The sequence below is a fragment of the Anabrus simplex genome, chromosome 1, assembly GCF_040414725.1.
Source record: "Anabrus simplex isolate iqAnaSimp1 chromosome 1, ASM4041472v1, whole genome shotgun sequence".
Taxonomy (NCBI): Eukaryota; Metazoa; Arthropoda; class Insecta; order Orthoptera; family Tettigoniidae; genus Anabrus; species Anabrus simplex.
Genome location: NC_090265.1, coordinates 370,383,836 through 370,406,152, shown reverse-complemented (window position 1 = coordinate 370,406,152; position 22,317 = coordinate 370,383,836). Strand labels below are relative to the sequence as shown.

The 22,317-nt window shown below is 41.2% G+C and overlaps 1 protein-coding gene across 8 annotated transcripts in view; it reads right to left on the bottom strand.

The window, feature by feature from the left end:
* Positions 1 to 22,317, bottom strand: part of ATP7 (copper-transporting ATPase 1) — a 570,660-nt gene that overhangs the window by 232,394 nt on the left and 315,949 nt on the right. For all 8 annotated transcript variants that reach the window (XM_067134917.2, XM_067134919.2, XM_067134923.2 and 5 more), the window contains one exon: positions 21,183 to 21,330. In XM_067134917.2, the coding sequence (XP_066991018.2) occupies positions 21,183 to 21,330 (148 nt within the window). The remainder of the gene's footprint in view (positions 1 to 21,182; positions 21,331 to 22,317) is intronic.

Here is a 22,317-nt window from a genome sequence, read left to right as displayed (position 1 = left end):
ACGGTTTTCGGAGACGCCGAGGTGCCGGAATTTAGTCCCGCAGGAGTTCTTTTACGTGCCAGTAAATCTACCGACACGAGGCTGTCGTATTTGAGCACATTCAAATACCACCGGACTGAGCCAGGATCGAACCTGCCAAGTTGGGGTCAGAAGGCCAGCGCCTCAACCGTCTGAGCCGCATAACAGTCTATAATGATAATGTATGTATGTATGTATGTATGTATGTATGTATGTATGTATGTATGTATGTACTTATATATTTATTTATATATATTTACCGATTTTGGAACTTAACTAGCATAACAACCTGCTGCGTCTTAACCAGAGCCCCTTTAGTCATCGTTCAGAGTTCCTAAAGGGCCTTCACAGCTACCGTAGTGGTCCCAGGGCCCTCAAAGTCCCCACTGTACTTTACCCCTACAAGCAATCTCCCCCTACTTCAGCTGTCCAACTCCACAGGCCAGGGGATGGAATTAATTTATTCACAATTTTTTTATTATTTATTTACAATAGCCCACACAGGTGAAATACCCTCTATCATTTCATTTCTCTGTTGATGTTTATTCTTTTCTTGAATAGTACAGAATTTTTAAAACAATCAAACACTACCCCTGGTAAACTGTTTCACTCCTTTATGCCCTTCCCAATAAATGAAAATGTAACCTAATCGCTTCTGCTAAATTCCCTTCTGATTTTATACTTGTGGTCAGCCCTGCCAATATAATTATTTTCCAACTGAAGCCTCTCATGGATTTCTCCCCATGTTTCCTCTCCTGTATAGGCTCTATATAATCCTGTAAGTCTAGATTTTGCCCTTCTCTTATTTAAAGTTTCCTATCCAAGTTTCTCTAACATTTCTGATACACTACTTTTTCTCCTGATATCCCCTGTTACAAAATCTTGCTGCTTTCCTCTGCACGCCATCTATTTCATTTATTAGATATTCCTGGTTGGGAACCCAAACACTGTTTGCATATTCCAATAATGGATGAACTATACTTAAGTAACTTTTCTCTTTTAATTCTTTGTTGCATCCTTTAAGTAGCCTCATTATGACATGTAACGATCTGTATGCTTTCCCAACAATGTCATCAACATGACCCTTCCAGTGCAAATTACTTTCAAATCTCACACCTAAGTATTTGCACTTGCCATCTTTTGCGAAAAGTACCTTATCCAAAGTATATTTATATTCAGTTTTTAAGCTCCTGTTTGTAAATATTGTAACAGTTGATTTGCCTCCATGTCTGTATGTTAAAATAAGATTTTGGGCAGATACATGTCTATACAACCCAACATTATGTTAATAATATTTCACAGTCATACTGACACTGGTTGCTCTCTAGTTCTATCGATTTCAGCACAGATGTCCACAGTCGTAAGGCTTCTGTTATGCTTGTTTAAGATCACAATGTGTTTACTTGAACAGCAGATGTTCTTCTTGGACTCCCACTACATACACAATTTAACTGGATGCCTGTCTCTCGGACTATGCATCAAAGCAGAGCAGATGCCACATTCAGAAATCCTACATTTTGCAGCAATCTGCCAATCTAACCAACCAGATGTCTTGTAGGCACATGCTATAGCGGATGTTTAGTTTGTTTTTTTTCTTTTCTTATTTTTCTTTTATCTTTCTTTTCCATTTCTGCAGTGAGTCTCTACCCTGAAAAAATTGGAGCAGTACTGATGAGACATCAATGTTGGAAAACAAATCTAAACCAACAGGCATATTCAAAAAAGGAGGGAAAGTAGTTTGTATAATAGCTAACAATATATGATTTCAACATGCTTTGGTATAACAGTATAATAGAATCCAGGCTGACATTTGGTACACACAGACTTAAGATTATATCACAAGTATCACTCTCCAGATATCTAAAATAATAATAATAATAATAATAATAATAATAATAATAATAATAATAATAATATATTTTAGTGTCAGCACTGACAAATGCTTGCAATAAGAAATATATCAGAAATCCAATAAATCTCAATTAAGTATCAGTTTCAAGAATAAACAGAGATTTTCAAGGGCAAGTTTAAATTTTTTGACATTAGTGTACATAATGGTGGTGGTGACGGCGGAGGGAGGGGGGGGTCATTTGAGGCGAATGGAGGCAGATAGAATACCTAGGAGAATAATGGACTCTGTCATGGAGAGTAAGAGAAGTAGAGGGAGACCAAGGTGATTGATGGCTATTCAATTATAAATTATCTGAAGGCAAGACGTATGGAACTAAACAAGGGCAAGGAGCTGTTTGTGAATAGAGGATTGTGAATGTGCTTAGTTCATTCAGAAAGGCTTGGAGACTGGAAGCTGAGAGACATAAGAGTCTATAATAAAAATGTATGTATGTATGTATGTATGTATGTATGTATGTATGTATGTATGTACTGTACCATTTCCCAATCTTGCATTATAGAGATGAATTTAATGTCAGCGACTTTATAAATGTTACCGGTATCTGAATATTACGTGCTGTGAGTATAAATAAGCAGGCCGCGCGGTGTAGGGGTTGCATGCCTGCCTCTTGCCCGGAGGACTCGGGTTCGATTCCCGGCTAGGACAGGGATTTTTACCTGGATCTGAGGGCTGGTAGAGGTCCACTCAGCCTATGTGATTACTACAATTGAGGAGCTATCTGACGGTGAGATAGAAGCCCCGGTCTAGAAAGCCAAGAATAAAGACCGGGAGGATTCGTCGCACTGACCACACGACACCTCATAATCTGCAGGTTTTCGGGCTGAGCAGCGCTCGCTTCGTAGGCCATGGCCCTTAAGGGCCGTTGTGCCATGGGGTTTGGTTTGCTTTGAGTGCATAAATAATGGATAACTGCTTTTACGGTTTTCGAAGACGCTGAAGTGTCGTAATTTTGTTCCGCGAGAGTTCTTATACGTGCCGGTAAATTTACCGACATGGGGTTGACGTATTTGAGCACCTTCAAATAACTCCGCGAGCCAAGATCGAACCTGCCAACCTGGGCTCAGAAAGCCAGCGCCTTAACCGTCTGAGCCACTCAGTCCGGCCTAAATAATGGAGTTCTGGAATTTATCAAAGTGGTATAATTTATCTACGACCTAAGAAAGTGTCCGAGGACAGCGTACAAGGTTGTGACAACTTCCCACAATATGCCATAAACCTGAACTCAACATGTCAATGAATAATTTTCTAGAAGTATTTTGCGTACCTGAGTTCGAAATACCAGAAATCGGCTAGCTGATGCAGGGAATTGAGATCATTCTTGTAAAATATCTCTGTAGTTTCTTGACACTGAACAACATCTCACGTGAACTAAGACGTACGGCTTTAAACTGAGCCCTACTTCTGTTATCGGTATGATCGCGTGCTATCCTTCCGGTACTACGAAGAACAAAATAATTTGCGGTTAGGAGATAACCGTCCACCTTCCTCGAGTAAGTACTTTATTAGTCGGTCCAGCTAAAGTCTTCTAAGATCAATAGGCAGCTGACAAACATTTAAAAAGTTCTGGATTTTGAGGACATTCGTAATGTTCCAATCACACTTAAGTAAGAGTAGGCCTACGACGTCTTCGGGATATTTCGAATCCAAGTTACTGGTAGTACTTCCAGACATAATTGGATCTCGCTCGATGCCACCTTATGCTGAAAATATGAAAATTTTGAGCGTTCGCCGTTCCAACGTATTAGAATTTATCGTTAGCGGTGTAGGGGTAGCGTGCTTGCCTCTTACCCGGAGGCCCGGAGTTCGATTCTCGGCCAGGTCAGAGATTTTTACCTGAATCTGGGGACTGGCTCGAAGTCCACTCAGCCTACGTGATTACAACTGAGGAGCTATCTGACGGTGAGGTAGCGGCTCCGGTCTAGAAAGCGAAGAATAATAACGACCGTGAGGATTCGCCGTGCCAACCACACGTCACCTCGTAATTTGCAGGCCTCTGGGCTGAATAGCGGTCGCTTGGTAGGCTAAGCTATTGCGCCAGGAGGTTGGGTTTCGTTTTCTTTTTTTACGTCGCACCGACACAGACAGTTCTTATGGCGACGATGGGACAGGAAGGAGCTAGGAGTGGGAAGGAAACGGCCGTGGCCTTAATTAGGTACAGCCCCAGCATTTGCCTGGTGTGAAAATGGGAAACCACGGAAAACCGTCTTCAGGGCTGCCGACAGTGGGGCTCGAACCCACTATCTCCCGAAAAGTGGATACTGGCCGCAATTAAGCGACTGCAGCTATCGAGCTCGGTGGGTTTCGTTTGGTTAGATGAATACACCTACTAGAGTTCTTAACATCTTATTATAAATTCCAGCTCGTGAAGAACCATCGTGTCAAGACTACCATCCTTTTTCACTTCCCTGTGCCGTGTATGCCTTGTGCTGTGCTGTGCTGTGCTGTGCTGTGCTGAAGAGATGGGTGGAGAAAATTCGTCGATCTCAAAGAAACTTTAGAGCCTATTCGTTTTTTCATTATCAGCATTTAAAATAATACGGTATTTAGAGTAGAAAGCAGGCAAGTTAACTTACGATTTTACATTAATATCATACTCATGAGAGCCTCCGTGGCTCAGACGGCAGCGCGTCGGCCACTCACCGCTGGATACCGTGGTTCAAATCCCGGTCACTCCATGTGAGATTTGTGCTGGACAAAGCGGAGGCGGGGCAGATTTTTCTCCGGGTACTCCGGTTTTCCCTGTCATCTTTCATTACAGCAACAGTCTCCATTCTCATTTCATAGCATCTATCAGTCATTAATAAATCACTTTGAGAGTGGTGACCCCTGACCCGGTCAAAGACTGGAAAACAGGTTGTAGGTTTTCTCATAATCATAGCTACGGGACCTCCAGCTTTAAGAGGAAGCCGAACTACAGGGTGTCAACAACTCATTTCAAAAATACAAAATGCATTGTACGGGATTCAAACTAAAGTCGCTTTTGTGAGAACGTAGTGACAATGTCACTCGGCTATCATGTCCTCGATATTTGAAATTCACCGAGAGCAAATCGTTAATTACCATGTCAATTTTTACTTTCTTGCTACCTTTTTCTGTAGCGTCCGTGGGTCAGGTGGCAGCGCGTCGGCCTCTCACCGCTGGGTTCGGTGGTTCAAATCCCGGTCACTCCATGTGAGATTTGTGCTGGACAAAGCCGCGGCGGGACGGGTTTTTCTCCGAGTATTCCGGTTTTCCCTGTCATCTTTCATTCCAGCAACACTCTCCACTATCATTTCATTCCATCTGTCAGTCATTAATCATTGCCCCAGAGGAGTGTGACAGGCCTCGGCAGCCGGCACAATTCCTATCCTCGCCGCAAGATGGGGGCTTCATTCATTCCATCCCTGACTGGAAAACAGGTTTTCATTTTCACTTCCTTTTTCTGGTAGTTTAACGTCCTACTAACGCAAACGGGTTTTCGGGGACACTGGGTTGGGGAAAGAAGGCAACTGCGACCTGAATACCACCTAGACCAACATTCGGCAGTTGCTGAGTAGCACCAGCGGTTAGGGATTAACACTAACTAGCTTGCCGAGTTGTACCGGTGGTCATTTCGGGGGTTATTCAAGTTGCACCAGCTGTCTTTAATTTACATATCGTTTCGTCATCACAATGAGTACAAAAGTAAACATGCCTTCTTCAATCCTCAGAGGTAGACTAAGTTTTACTTTTTATTTTCTCCCTTACATACGTAGTATACGTGTTGAAACACCGAATCCCGTGAGATCTCCGAAGTTAAGCAACATTGGGCGTGGTCAAGATTTCGATGGGTTGCCACGTGCTGTTGTGGGGGGTAAGGGAATGGAGGAGCGGAAAGGAACTGGAAACCCTACCGCACGTAAACTCCGGCTCAGGCACACCTCTGTGGAGGTTCGGATCTGCCTTCGGGCAGAATACACCCTTACCTTACCTTATACGTAGTATACAGTAGAAAGGAAGTATTGTGATCGTGAAGGTTGGCCTGTACGCCAAGATGCCAATATCCCCAGACCATTTCGTAACTTTAAAATAAAGTGAATTTAAAGGGTATCGTGACTCGAGAAAGTTACTAAACTTAGTGTAACTGTGAAAATACTGCGTACTATATTATAAAGGACCGGCGAACGATGTAGGGGTAACGTGTCTGCCTCTTAACTGGAGGACTCGGGTTCGATTTCGGCCAGGTCAAAGATTTATACCTGGATCTGAGGGCTGGTTCGATGTTCACTCAGCTTACGTGATTACAAGTGAGGAGCAATTTGACAGTGAGATAGCGGCCCCGGTCTAGAAAGTCAAGAATAGCAGCCGAGCTGGTTTTTGCAGACGACCTCCTTCTGCTGTCCTTGACACCAGTTGGTATGCAAAACAGTATCAAGAAAGCTGCTGAACATTGCACGTAATGAAATTTTAAAATTAACATTTAAAAAAGAAAGTAAGCGTTCGTAAACAAGGAAATAAAGAAAAACGAGAGGTAACGGTTAGAAGGCACAGAACTTGAAGTGGTCAATAAAATACTTAGGTATTATAATCACGTCAAGTGGGATGTGGAATCAACAATTAATATACATACATACATACATACATACATACATACATACATACATACATACATACATACATACATAATCATTATAGATTGTTATGCCTTTCAGCGTTCAGTCTGCAAGCCTCTGAGAATTTACTAAACGTCGCCACAATACTCGATTTGCAACTAGTGTTGTGGCCTCATTTAGTTCTATACCTCTTATCTTTAAATCGTTAGAAACCGAGTCTAACCATCGTCGTCTTGGTCTCCCTCTACTTCTCTTACCCTCCATAACAGAGTCCATTATTCTCCTAGGTAACCTATCCTACTCCATTCGCCTCACATGATCCCACCACCGAAGCCGGTTTATGCGTACAGCTTCATCCATCGAGTTCATTCCTAAATTAGCCTTTATCTCCTCATTCCGAGTACCCTCCCGCCATTGTTCCCACCTGGTTGTACCAGCAATCATTCTTTCTTCTTTCATGTCTGTTACTTCTAAATTATGAATAAGATATCCTGAGTCCACTCAGCTTTCGCTCCTGTAAAGCAAAGTTGGTCAGAAAACAGACCAATGTAAAGATAGTTTCATCTGGGAGCTGACCTCCTTCTTACAGAATACTGCTGATCTCTACTGCGAGCTCACTGCATTAGCTTTACTACACCTTGATTCAATCTCACTTACTATATTACCATCCTGGGAGAACACACAACCTAAATACTTGAAATTATCGACCTGTTCTAGCTTTGTATCACCTATCTGACATTCAATTCTGTTGAATTTCTTACCTACTGATATCAATTTAGTCTTCGAGAGGCTAATTTTCATACCATACTCATTGCACCTATTTTCATGTTCCAAGATATTAGACTGCAGGCTTTCGGCACAGTCTGCCATTAAGACCAAGTCGTCAGCATAGGCCAAACTGCTTACTACATTTCCACCTAACTGAATCCCTTCCTGCCATTTTATACCTTTCAGCAGATGATCCATGTAAACTACGAACAGCAAAAGTGAAAGATTACAGCCTTGTCTGACCCCTGTAAGTACGCTGAACCAAGAACTCATTCTACCATCAATTCTCACTGAAGCCCAATTGTCAACATAAATGCCTTTGATCCCCAGTATAGTGAACATCTTTTCCCTACGAAACATAAACACAACTGCCTATTGCTCTCGTAGCATTTTTCAATTACCTGGTGCATACTGAAAATCTGATCCTGACAGCCTCTCTGTGGTCTGAAACCACACTGATTTTCATCCAACTTCCTCTCAACGACTGATCGCACCCTCCCTTCCTGGATGCCAGTGAATACTTTGCCTGGTATACTAATCAATGAGATACCTCGATAGTTGTTGCAATCCTTCCTGTTCCCTTGCTTATAGATAGGTGCAATTACTGCTTTTGTCCAATCTGAAGATACCTTACCAACACTCCACGCTAATTTTACTACTCTATGAAGCCATTTCATCCCTGCCTTCCCACTGTACTTCACCATTTCAGGTCTAATTTCATCTGTTCCTGCTGCCTTATGACAATGGAGTTTATTTACCATCCTTTCCACTTCCTCAAGCATAATTTCACCAACATCCTTTTCCTCCTCCCCATGAGCTTGGCTGTTTGCAACACCACCATGATGATTTCCTTTTACACTGAGAAGATGTTCAAAATATTCCCCCCACCTCTCCAGTGATTCCCTGGGATCTATTATGAGTTCACCTGAATTACTCAAAACACTGTTCATTTCCTTTTTCCCTCCCTTCCTAAGATTCTTTATTACTGTCCAGAAAGGTTTCCCTGCTGCTTGACCTAGCCTTTCCAGGTTATTACCAAAATCTTCCCATGACTTCTTTTTGGATTCAACAACTATTTGTTTCGCTCTGTTTCTTTCACTACGTACCAATCCCTGTCTGCCTTGGCCCTTATTTGGAGCCATTTCTGATAAGCCTTCTTTTTACGTTTACAGGCTGCTCTCACTTCATCATTCCACCAAGATGTTCGCCTTTTCCCATCTTTACACACAGTTGTTCCTAGGCATTCCCTTGCTGTTTCTACTACAGCATCCCTGTATGCCACCCATTCACTTTCTATATCCTGAACCTGCTTACTGTCTACTGTTCGAAACTTCTCACTGATCATAACCATGTACTTCTGTCTAATTTCCTCGTCCTGGAGACTTTCTACTCTTATTCGTTTGCAGACAGATTTCACTTCCTCTATCCTAGGCCTAGAGATACTTAGTTCACTACAGATCAGATAGTGGTCTGTATCATCGAAAAATCCGCGAAAAACTCGTATATTCCTGACAGATTTCCTGAATTCAAAGTCTGTTAAGATATAGTCTATTATGGATCTGGTACCCCTAGCCTCCCATGTGTAGCGGTGAATAGCCTTATGCTTGAAGAATGTATTCGTAACAGCTAAACCCATACTAGCACAGAAGTCCAGCAAACGCTTCCCATTCCCATTAGCTTCCATATCTTCCCCACATTTACCAATCACCCTTTCGTATCCTTCAGTTCTATTCCTAACTCTCGCATTGAAATCGCCCGTTAGCACTATTCTATCCTTTCTGTTGACCCTGACCACGATGTCACTCAATGCTTCATAAAACTTGTCTACTTCATCCTCATCTGCACCCTCACATGGTGAATACACGGACACAATTCTTGTCCTAATTCCTCCCACTGACAAATCTACCCACATCATTTGCTCATTTACGTGCCTAACAGAAACTATGTTGCGTGCAATGGTATTCCTGATAAAGAGCCCTACCCCAGAGTCTGCCCTTCCCTTCCTAACACCCGTCAAGTACACTTTATAATCTCCTATCTCTTCCTCATTATTTCCCCTTACCCGAATATCACTTACTCCTAGCACATCCAGATGCATCCTCTTTGCTGACTCAGCCAGTTCTAGCTTCTTTCTTCCATAAGCCCCATTAATATTGATAGCTCCCCATCGAATTCCATTTCGTTCGCCAAGTTGTTTCCAAGGAGTCCCTCGCCTGTCAAATGGGAGTTGGACTCCATTACTCCCATAGGTCCGAGGCTTGTTTAAAGTGTTCTGAGCTCGGTAAATTCATGAAGCAGGATGCTGCCCTACTTGCACATAGTCCAAGTGAGGATCTCTCCTCTAACGGGTTATGGACCACCGGTGAATTGTATAGTCCTAGCCGCCTGAGCACAAGGAGGGCCATGACTTAGAATATGTCCGATATGCCCACTCCCATTCCATAGCAACTGGTATTCCGACTCTCAGGACCACTTACTAGGCCACTCAGCCGTTGCCCATGGTTCACGAACTAGGACGTGACTACAGTAACCCACAAACATGAACCATCAATTAATAAGGAGCGCTAAAATGAAAGGGTTGGCCGCTCTATCTAGAAGGGTGTGTCTGGAGAGGAAGATGCCAATCACTGACTATAAGCTACATAAAAATATTGTAAATGTTCTTGTGGTATGGGGCAGAAATTTGGGGTAATGAAGTGGATAAAAAGGAACTATACGTGATCTGTATATTTAAAAAATCCCAAATTCTGTCTGTCATTCACAGCGATATTGAGAAAACGAGGTTTCAACAGCTGAAATTGGTATCAGTTATAGATTGTAAAGTCTCCTTTACAAGAAAAATACAATGAACATCTCACGACTACGGCTTTTTTACTTTTCAAAGAAAAATACGTTTCTATCAGCGAATCATATTCGCCATGATGACGTAGGTACACAGCTAAGTTATATCTGTTGGTATGAGGTCGAACTACGTACTGTACATCCTGACTTCTGCTGCGTTCCACAGATATGAACATATGACTAAACGGGGACGAGTGAGAGACTTAAAACTGCTACCAGATATGGGTTAGAAGAACAATGCAATTATGACCATCATACTTGAACTATTTAGTACAAAATACTTTCAGTGAAATGAATGAATCAATTATTCCATTCTGGAATATGAAAACACATTATCTCCTTCAATAAATGCAGCATGCGTGGCGGCAATGATAGTTACGGCGTGCAGTGTGTGATCTGACATCCGAGGTTAAGCGGTCTGAGTCCCGTTGGTCGAAAAAATGTTACCATCAGAATATTGGCGGGCAGGGTAGGGGAGGTGGTGGTGTGCAATTTTTAATCACTAGATTGCCTGCCAAAAGTCTGTGTTAAATTTCTAACCTGTTTACAGTGTTCTTATGGAGTGAGGGCATTTGACGTTGATGGTGAAATGTCAGTTGGATAGGGGCGTAAACCCTTAAGAAGACCCGTTGGTGTTATTAGACTGGAATAGGTTTTGCGCCAGCATCGGGTTTCGCCCTCGCCCTCCCTAGTATCATCACGTCATTCATTTCATCTCTAACTCCTCTGATGAGGTTGACGTCAGGAAGGGCATCTGGTCATAAAAACTCGCTACGAAGATTCATCTCATTTCATACTCCCCAAAGGGAAACGGGACAAGGGTTGGACATACAAGTTTGATGAATGACATCTCAACAAATGTTGTTCTTGGATGCTTCGTTGCATGTGTTTCTAAGGTAGAGATATGATACAGATGAGACGGAATTTCGTATGCTTGATTCTTTCTCGGGAGAACATGGCGTCTATGAATGCATGAATCTCACGTGAAAATAATTTTCGATCTCAACGTATGAATTTCGTGTGTTAAATAAAATTTCAAATGAGTCGACCATCCAACGTACTAAATTCCGTAATGACTCTAAATTCGCAGACCTGTACATCTAACATAAGAATGTCAGAGGACGCGGAGTAAATAAGACTGGCTAAGTTGAAATGAAATGTTGTATGACTGTTAGTGCCGGGAGTGGCCGAGGACATGTTCGGCTCGCCAGGTGCAGATCTTTTGATTTGACACCCGTAGGCGACCTGCGCGGCGTGATGAGGATGAAATGATGATGAAGACGTCACATACACCCAGCCCCTATGCCAGCGAAATTAACCAATGATAGTTAAAATTCCCGACCCTGCCGGGAATCGAACCCGGGGCCCCTGTGATCAAAGGCCAGCACGCTAACCATTTAGCCTTAGAGTCGGACACTGGCTAAGTTAATCATATAGGACGAGGCAGCCATGGCTCCAAATTACGCTCTCTAAGGAGTAGCGCATCAGCTACTTATAATGAACAACAAATAACCTTTTGCTAGAAAAATGATCTTGCTTGATGCGGACTTCCGACAGTACCTGGCAGTATGTAATCCCTCACTGTTACAGAACAGCTGTTATCCAGTCAGGTTTTAAATATTCTATTTTGTGGCCCAAAATTTAACTTCACTGAAGGGCTTCTAAAACTCCGAAACGGAGAATTAGGCCAAAGAGCACTATCAAGATGCAACAAAACCGGATTTTAAAATATATTCTACGAGATTCACTTGGTTCTTCTTTTCATCCAAGTTACAGTACAATGTCTTCCGAAGTACCAATTGTTTGCCCAAGAAACGAACAAGTTAATATCAACCAACAGGTTCTGAATAGTTTGATAGGTGACCAAATAACGTACATTAGGACTGTTTCTATAGTATGCGATGATGATAATGAAGTTAATAAAGCTCGTTTGTGCTAGAGAACGAGATTGAATCTACGGAAGCTAGAGGAAAATAATATCGTTCATGCAAAAATTGAGACGGGCTCAGCTTCAAGAAGACAGCGTTTTATTCCAAGAATAGATTTAGCACCTGTGAATCCGGGTATACCATTCGTTCTCAAATGGAGGCAATTTCCTGTAAATTTAGCCTTCTCAGTCACAACGAATAAGCCACCAGGACAAACTTTGAAGTTGGGATGAATCTTCCCACTTCAGTGTTTTGGATAGTTGTATGTAGCTTTCTAAAGAGTACGCAGATCCATAGACGTCCAAGTACAACTCCAAGATACAACTGCACTCAATATGGTTTGTAAGGAAATGCTTACCTGCCTTGATTTAATTCAAATGCTGTGTAAAACAAGGAAAGTGTAACTTTTATTCATAAGGTATATTATTGGTCAATTTAGAATTTTCAATTACTTTACAGATAGTAATGTTGACTGTCGAAGACAGGCTTACATACTTGTTAGCAATAAATTCTGCAAAAATAATGGGTCTACCAGAACGTTCAGCAAATTGCAGTCAGAATAACACTGTATGTGAAGATATAAGTATACAAGCAGATACAGCTGGAAAGGTAATAAAATATTGGTAGAGATTAAGAAGGGGAAACGGAAGGGAAATATTGAAGCTAGCAATATAAATGAAACATTTAAATGATGGTTACTACCGCTTAATGAAAGCTAAAAGGATGCTTGATATAATAGCAGTGGGAGAACACTAGGATAAAGAGATTCAGAACAAAGGCAAGAAATGGTGCAAAAAAGTAACGATGATGGTTAAAGATACTAAGAAGCAAATGATATGGGAGAACGTAAGATTAAAAGGACGTTATCTGAATTCTGTGAAATTATAAAAAATGGCAATTAAGAAAGAAAGGCTTCCAAACAGAGAAGCAACAGGTATAGTGTGGTGTCTAATGGGGCTATATAAGAATAAGGGTCAATGAGAGAAACATGACGAGAACCACTGTTTAATTTGCGGGGAAATAATGGAAGAGGCGCATCTAATGAGAATTTGTAGGGCTACGGGTGCAATCTGAGTAAAATATCTAGAAAAAGAATTTAAGCAAAACTAGAAAGAGAGAAAGAATTCTACACAATTGTTAAATTATTAAATAAAGAATGGACTGCACTGGGAAGAACTGTATTTTTTCTATTTTAAAAAGTATGTGGCAAAAGGAAATAAAAAATAAAACAAGCATTAATGAAAATGAAGGATAAGAGACATGTTTGTCCCAGGATATGTAACACTGCATTACATCTAGGACAAAAAGAAAAAAAGGGGTGATAACTTGGGGAATGGATATACTGAACCCATGTCCTTTGAGTCATAAGGGGCCAGAGTCCTAAAGTCATTACATGAGGTCCCATATAAATTACAAGTCATGAGCTCTAGCTACATTTTTTAAAATCTCTGACCGAAGACGGCACGTGGAGGAACAGGTGGTGATTCTCATTTTCATGCTAGAGGAATTACGTCACCCGCGCGTGTAGAATGTGCAGGGATATCTCGGGACTATTTTTAAAAATAAAAATTACATTTAAGAAGAGCTGGCGACGAAACTGCCGTAGTAAACGTCAGGAAATTGTAAGTGAAACAATTTGGTCATTAATGGTAAAGATTTTAGCCTACTAAATAGCTCCAGAAAGAAATTTGTCGAAAGACGCGCCTGTTCGTTCGACCTCTGTTAAAACGACCACATATAGTGCCTTTATTATTAGGTAATTTAACAATTCAGTTGATTAAGACAAACCCTTAAATGCTTATCACCAACACCGCTACTAAACTAAACAACTATGTGTTGCGTCGTGATCTGTCATAAGTACATTTTCATGGGGTAGAAAAAGGGTCTGTAATTTTTTGGCGGTAAATGCAGATGCCATGAGAGTGGGAGTAAATGTTATAAAAGAACGATGCGCCATTTTGCAGAACCGCGTTGTATTCAGAGAATTCGAAGTGACCGCACGCTACTCAGAAGAACAGTAAAAATCGGTTGTGTAGACTAAGTTCCCACCAGGAGGGCAGTGTGGTCAAGTGGAGAGAGATTGTCGGTCAAGTTAACGGTATTCCCATGTGGAACCGTCATGTAAATTCATATCAAGGCAATACACGGGCACTGTAATGTCGAAGTCCTTCAGTCGAATTAACCAATATTTATTTAACTTCGTTTACGTGTGCGGATCTGTTTTGACGAACATGTTCCGTTCGCGAGGAAGAGAATGTGTGAAGGGCATTTTTTGTTTGTCATTATTTTCTGGTAAATAACAAACACAGAGAAGGGAAAAATATGTTTTGTAAAGCCACTATCTGTCGAGATGGCTAAATAAAGAATGAGAGAGGCTGGTGAGCCTGTAATGATGGGAGACGACGTACGACTACATAAAGTGCTTTTATTTATTTCATGATATCACCATTTTTTGTGTGTCTGTGACGCATTTTGGTCACCCTTTTATTTCGTGAAAATGTCAGAGGAATATGACAAAAGGTCATTTTTTTATGTTTCTTGGATAATCGGGAAAGTCGCGAAACTAGCGTGTGAAGTGTTGTATAGTAGTAGGTTTGATGGTTGAGAAACGAATATAATGTCTAAAGCAAAGTATCATTTTCGTACGTTTGTTTTCTATATTTGTGGTTTGCCAAAGTTAAGACATTAATTTATCATAAAATTCTGTTCGGTGTAAAGATGAAATTCATATAAGCGTAATCCGTGGTTATTCATTTAGAGCGAGTGCGCAGTAATAGTGGAGTGTCAGCTGGCGCAGAAGGCACACCGTTGTGTTCGGCGACGTAAATGTTGTCAAAGGAAGTAACAAGGCGAGACCGGTAAAATTTGTTACAGGGGATTGCTATTCCAAAGTCTGTTGAAATATGTGTAGAATTGATGAGAGGAAAATAACGGTAAAATATCTGTGAGTCAAGTTATGAGTTTCGGTTTGAAAATATTATCTCAGATATGCGGGGAGGGATGGTTAGTTGCCACAGAATATTTTATGTAACAGCATTGTGGTTCACCCAAGAGAGAGATTCCATATTATTATCGTGGAGAGAATTTGTGATAGCAATTGTTTCAAGTCTTGCGAAAATGGGAAGGAAGGAATGAAGGAATGTGGATCGGGTTGTTGAAATCCTGTAGTACTGATGCCGGGATTTTCAGTGTAGGAAACGCGAGGAGTTATTTTGTGTAATTTAATGAGATGGGAATAAGGACAGTCCATAGTTAGGATAACGCGTGAAGCCGTAGGACAGCTAAAGCATGCCTAAACGCCACTTATTTCTACTTCAACGGGGAGTTCTACGAACAGACAGAAGGGCCCGCGATGGGGTCGTCCCTCTCTCCAATAATAGCAAACATGTATATGGAACACTTCGAACAGAAAGCCTTAGCCACATCTACCCTAAAATCAAAATGTTTTCTCCGTTATGTGGATGACACGTTCGTGATCTGGCCTCACGGAAGCAATAACCTGCAGCTATTTCTCGACCATCTCAACTCTATTCGCGTAAATATCCAGTTCACCATGAAAATCGAAGTAAACGGAAAACTACCGTTCCTGGATGTCCTAGTAAAACGCAACATCAATGGGACTCTGAGCCACGCAGTATACAGGAAACCCACACACACAGACAGGTACCTGCACGCCTCGTCCCATCACCACCCATCACAAAAGCAGGCTGTCCTGACATCACTGGTTAACAGGGCCATGGCGATATCAGACGCAGAACACCTCGAAGAAGAGAAAGAACACCTCAGGAAAAATGGCTACTCGCTCAATAACATCCGACGAGTCTTTAGAAAATCAGAAGAGAACAAAGAAAAGGCCGCCGTAGGAGAAAACAACGGGAAAGAAGAACTGATCCGCTCGAAAACAGCGATACTGCCATACATTAAAACACTACAGACAGGATCGGCAAGACACTGGACAAATACGACATAAAAACCATCTATAAACCACATCGGAAGCTAGTCCGATATCTACCACCAGTAAAAGACACAATAGAACTACAGGCTCCTGGAGTATATCACACTGAATGTAGCTGCGGAGCGTGTTATGTTTGTGAAACAAAACGTCTGATCTCCACATGCCTTAAAAAACATATCCGTCACACTAACATCCAAAACATTTCTACGAAACAAGGCACGGAATATCATTTGACAAGACCAAGATCCTAGCAGCTATCCCTTGGAATCTGGAAAGGAAAATCCGCGAGGCTATCGAAATCAAGAAACATCCGAACAATATGAATTTAGAAGGAGGATATAAAATCAGTAATTCTTGGATGCCTATCATTTATAGTTTAAGACATACAGACCACAACATTAACACACAGGCCGAAACTCCAATTACATAACAGCGCGGGCAAGCCCTACTAACTGGCTGTGACACATACCTTCCAGAATTCTCACGAGACAGCCAGGGGGCTTACGTCAACCAGAAAGGCTAGGTCAGGACCACCCTTGTAGTGTGACTGCTGCCTGGGAGACTGATTACCTCGGATCGAGTAGGAGTATTTCAGTCGCCTGACAAAGAATACTGCAATGTATTCGAAACGTCGGCAAACTGTACGTGATGTATAGACAACACGGTTCAACGCCGAAAATAAACTAAATAACTCTTCACACCGTGGAAGCTTCACCTCTAAGATATTCTATTTAAATTGCATGTTTTGATAATATTAACATTCAATTGAGATGTCCGACGTGGTATGCAGGGACCGAGTATGACTACTGTGTTGGCGCTCACTTTGTGGGGCTTATGTTTCCGAGGTATCCGATGGACCAATATAACATGTCCGAGAAGTCTCGTGTTTTCTTTTATGTTTTGTTTTTTGTTGTTATTTAAAGTTCCATTTATTAACAGTTTGTAAAATTAATTTCAGGCCTTTCTTTCTCTGTTCAATTCCTAAATCTTTTTTTTTTTGCTAGGCGCTTTACGTCGCACCGACACAGATAGGTCTTATGGCGACGACCTAAATCATTTAAGTGTTAAGATTGGTTTATGATGTTTTCCGACACTATTTGTGCTTTCTTTGTGTTTCATGATAAATGCTATAGGATATCAACTTTTGTATACTTCATGTATCTAAAATAAAAAGATTACAATAAACAATACCCTCTCCCGGATTTCTGATTTCCATGATTTTGGGAGACGGGTATTATATTATCTCATTCATGCAATCAATCAATCAATCAATCAATCAATCATTAATGCTCGCTCCCTAGTTGGTGGCTGTCCGTGACTAGTTGAGAAGAGTGTTTATTCAGTCATTCACGCATGAACACAATTCAATCATAAAATCATTCATTCACCAATTCATGCAGTCATTCAATCATTTCATTAATTAAGTAGCCTATGTTGTAATTGTAGGATAACTCTTTAAAGACTTGTGACATAAAAGTAAGTACTAACTAAACTTAGGAAGGGTTGTCCTAGACTATGTAACACTGTTAACATATAGGACAAAAATAAATACGGTAAATACATTTTTTAAATTACAATTTAGAAAATGGATGGAAAAGTGAATAGGTTTAATTGTAATATTTAATATATTAACAGATAAACAAATAGTGATCAGGTAAAGAATTCATGTATCAAAACACATTTTGGATTACAATAAATGATTATTCCCTCTCCAATTTCAAATGATCCGAAACTGGGGGATGGGAGTATTAAATAAAAATATAAAACATAAAAAGAATAACGGCTGAGAGAATTCGCCGTGCCGACCACACGACACCTCGTAATCCGTAGGCCTTCGGGCTGAGCAGCGGCTGCTTGGTAGACCAAGCTCTTCGGGGCTGTTGCCGCATGTGGGTTTGGTTTGCTTCAATCCTCAAACACACACGTATGGGGTGGAATCCACCCCAGGTCATTTTATTTCCTAGTGAAATGTACAAATAATTTTCCTGTGCTCTCCCCGCTCTTGTACCGTTGTTCTGGCTGGATCCCCTCAGAAAGAGTCATTCTTACATAATTTATCTTAAAATCTCCAATGAATACAGTAATTCATACTTTACAACACAATGATATGCGGGGTGGAAAGCGCCCCTACGCGTGTGCCTGCGTCCTAAGATCTGGCCCGTGTGCTTGAGAGTTATAGTATCATAAAGGGATTTTGCTATATTTTCAGGCTGCCGTTTTCACCTTACTCAGTCGTGGTGGAGGAAAATTCAACACCTCGGATTTTCTAGAGCAGGGATGGCAAACCTTTTCCGACTAGCATCTCAGTTAAGATTTCGTTTATTACTTTTTGTTACTGTCTAGAGTGCCACCGATTATTATCTTGTTAAAACACGTATACATTACGTATAAATCCATTCGACTGAATGTTTCATGATTTTATTTGCAAATATCACTGAAAATTATATTTTTTTAACCGGCAAATTGTAAGAATATGAAATGTCTTGTGGAACTATGGCCATTGTGACATACATCTTTACTAAAGCATAATGCTGCAATATGCTATAATGGTCGATTTTCGACCTATTTATTCTTTCTTTCTTTCTTTCTTTCTTAATCCGTTTGCCCTCCAGGGTTGATATTTCCCTCGGACTCAGCGAGGGATCCCACCTCTACCACCTCAAAGACAGTGTCTCGAACGTGAGACTTTGGGTCGGAGGAGTTTAACTAGGAAGGAGGACCAGTACCTCGCCCAGGTGGCCTCACCTGCTATGCTGAATAGGGGCCTTGTGGAGGGATGGGAAGATTGGAAGGGATAGGTAAGGAATAGGGAAGGAAGCGGCCGTGACATTAAGTAAGGTACCATCCCGGCAACTGCCTGGAGGAGAAGTGGGAAGCCACGGAAAACCACTTCGAGAATGGCTGAGGTGGGAATCGAACCCCCCTCTACTCAGCTGACCTCCCGAACATGATTGAACTCCTTTCCAGCCCCCGTACCAATTTTCAAATTTCGTGGCAGAGCCGGAAATCGAACCCGCGCCTCCGGGGGGGGGGGGGGGGGAAGCAGCTAATCACACTAACCACTACACGACACTACGTGTTAAAAACATTAAGGATATAGGACAAGAATTTACAGCGTGGACGGCGGCTGCGCTGGATGTTTGGACTTTCGCTTCTTCTTAAGGCAAAGGAGGAAGAAGACTATTTCACAGATGATTTTATGTCTGTAACTCCCGCTACGGCTCAACCACTTGCTGACTACCTCGTAGCAGAATACTCCGCCTTTCCGCCGCATCCATAGGCTTCAGACGAGGCGACACCAGAGAAGACGATCAACGCATGTGAAGCATTTCACTCCAAATTTGCTGAACACTTCAACGATTTATTTCACCCGAACATTTTCAATTTTGGGGAAGTAATTAAGAGTGTTGAAATAGATGTGTATGTTGATTTAAGAAGTCTGGGAAGACCTAGGAAGGTAACTGATAAACAATATCTAAGTCAATTGAAAACATCAACTAACCGAAAAATAAATATCTTAACAATCTAATTTCTATAATTGATTATGTAAAAAAAGGCCTCTTTCCATTAAAAAAATAGTTTTCTGTGTATAGGTTTTTATGTAAATATTTTACTGAGAACGAGAGTGACGCGTGGCTGCTCCGCCAGGATATTTTTTTTTCGAAAATCAGTCTAAAATAAATAATAACACAAGTTATTTTAGTAACCTACCACTGCGTTACTACTACTACTACTACTACTACTACTACTACTACTACTGTGAGTCATTGTTGATAGTAAGAAGACATTACTGTGAAGCTGGAAAATCTAATTTTTAAGATGGATTATGTAAAAAGGACCTATTTCCATTACATTAAAAAACCAAGTGTTTCCTTTGTATAGGTTTTGTGTAAATATTTTACCGAAAACGAGGCTGACGCGCGGATGCTCCGTCAAGATCTTTCTTTCGAAAATAAATAAAAATACAAGTTATTTTAGTAACCTGCCCACATTTTTTACGTGTCTTATACATGGAGTTACTACTGTCCGCACACTGTATCTTGATGCATTTGTGTACGGGGTGAGGAGTAAGGAGTGAGCTGTCCCGGTATCGATAGTGCTGCCTGGTGCTGCCAACTGAATGAAAATGGAATCTGAATTGAATCGAGAAGATGATCGATCGATATGAAATTTCTAAACCGTTATCATCTTAAGCCAACAACTATGTCACATACACATTATATAACATTATAAAACATATCTCTCGATGCGAATCTTGTTCCTAGCATGAATTCTATACTTTGACTTTGATGTGTAAACAACAACAGTACCAGTACGTAAAGTTTACGCCAGATGTCGCACAACGATGCTTAAGCGATTCATAGTTTGTGTTTCAGAGGTTGCCAGTACGAATCTCGAAGATCGCCGAGGTCGACCGATTCAGCACTAGGATGTAAATGCACCAAGATAAAGTGTGCGGATAGTACTATTGTGAGTCATTGTTCATAGTAATAAGACATTGAAGCTGGACGATGTAATTTATAAGATTGATTATGTAAAATTGGTCTCTTTCCGTTAAAAAAGAGAATGTTCCCTGCGTGTACGTTTTTATACAAATATTTTACTGAGACCGAGGTTACATATGAGCTAGGGTGCCCACCGATTTCATCTCGGCATGTTTGGGACTGAGGAATGTTAAAACACTTCTACATTCCTTCAACCACCGGTGCGATTCGGCATTAGCCCAGCATACATGTAGTATAAAAATGGGAAACCATAGAAAACCTACTTCAGGGCTGCCAACACTGGGTTCGAACCGATCATACCCCGAACGCAAGCTTACACGCCCGTACCGTGGAGTCAACTCGCTTACAGTTTACCCTCCTATCATGTTGTGATCTTAAGAAAACAAGAAAAAATAAAATCTGGGTATCAGGAAGTCAAAGACCTCAAGTATATTTATGGTCTAGGCGTCACTAAAGAGGCATTCAAGAGAAATGGGGCGTGACGTAGTTGCCCACTGTTTTCCTCACTAAGCCAGAAGTTGCTATTACATATCAGACCTCAAGTATATATAGTTAGTTAAAAATCGGTGTTAAAAACCTGTTCAAAGTAGATGTGTCTTCAGAATGTGGTCATGTTTCGAATTATCATCTCCAAATTCTACAATAGTCCTCATTTTATGAATAATAAGTGGCCAGCAAATTTACCTGGACAGCCAACACGCCAGGCCGGGACAATAAACCGTCTTCGATGGTCCTCACGCATGACATACATGTCATGCCCTCTACTGCGAGTACCACGGTGGAACGGTCTGCTCCCTCCACTGGGCCAAACGCTGGGTTGTCCATAACGTCCCTGAAACAAATAATGTACTTTTAGCACTCTGCAGTTGGTCAAAATATTATATCCCCTCTATACTTCGTTTCTGTTCTAAAAAAACTACAAGTCATTTGAAAGAGAATTGATCACAACTATGGTCATGATAATTTGAGTCCGATAATCCCATTGTTTTACTATTATAACATCAATCCCTGCTACCATTAACCTGTTTCGACTGGATATATGTCATTTGGAGAGAGATTTACAACAGAAGTCCGAAGATAAATGAACCTCTGACCGAGAAGGGCACAGCCTTAAGGCTGGTTTGATCCTCAACAACTCCGGCATCAACAATCACAGATGGTCTAGGCGTCACTAAAGAGGCATTCAAGAGTAATGAGGAGTGAAGTAGTTTCCCACTGTTTTCCTCACCAAGCCAGAGGTTGCCCACAGAAATGCACACACCAACCGACCCTATGAGCGATATCGTCACACCATTTATAACAGGGACTGGCCGCATAAGAAATGGCATTACTAGCATCACTCCAGTCACTTTCATGTTATCAAAGCCAAGGATTAGACTGAGACAGTTCAATGAAAGCAACAAATTTGTTCTAGCCCTCACCAGAAGACATAGTGCACTGTAAATACTAGGTCTCGTCAGCAAGAGCATACAGAAACACACATAAAGTTTCGTATAATGCTTGTTCGCCATGCTGCAGAGCTTATTATAGATTTTGGGATAGATTACTACAAAAAATGACTGCATTCTCAAAAATAACATTAATTTATTCATATCTGAAAATAAGATTACAAAAGACATGCAGAAAGAAATTTTCTCAGTTATACAAGGGCAGATATGTCGTTAAATTTTGCCTGACTGATATTTCAATAAGAAACGTGGCCACTATGGACGTCCAGCAGGGCTCTTTTTTGCCGTGGCATACCACGGATCAAGTTGCCCAGGTCACCTTGAGGCAGGCGATCCCACTCTTCCAAGACGGCCTCAATGACCTCGGCGTG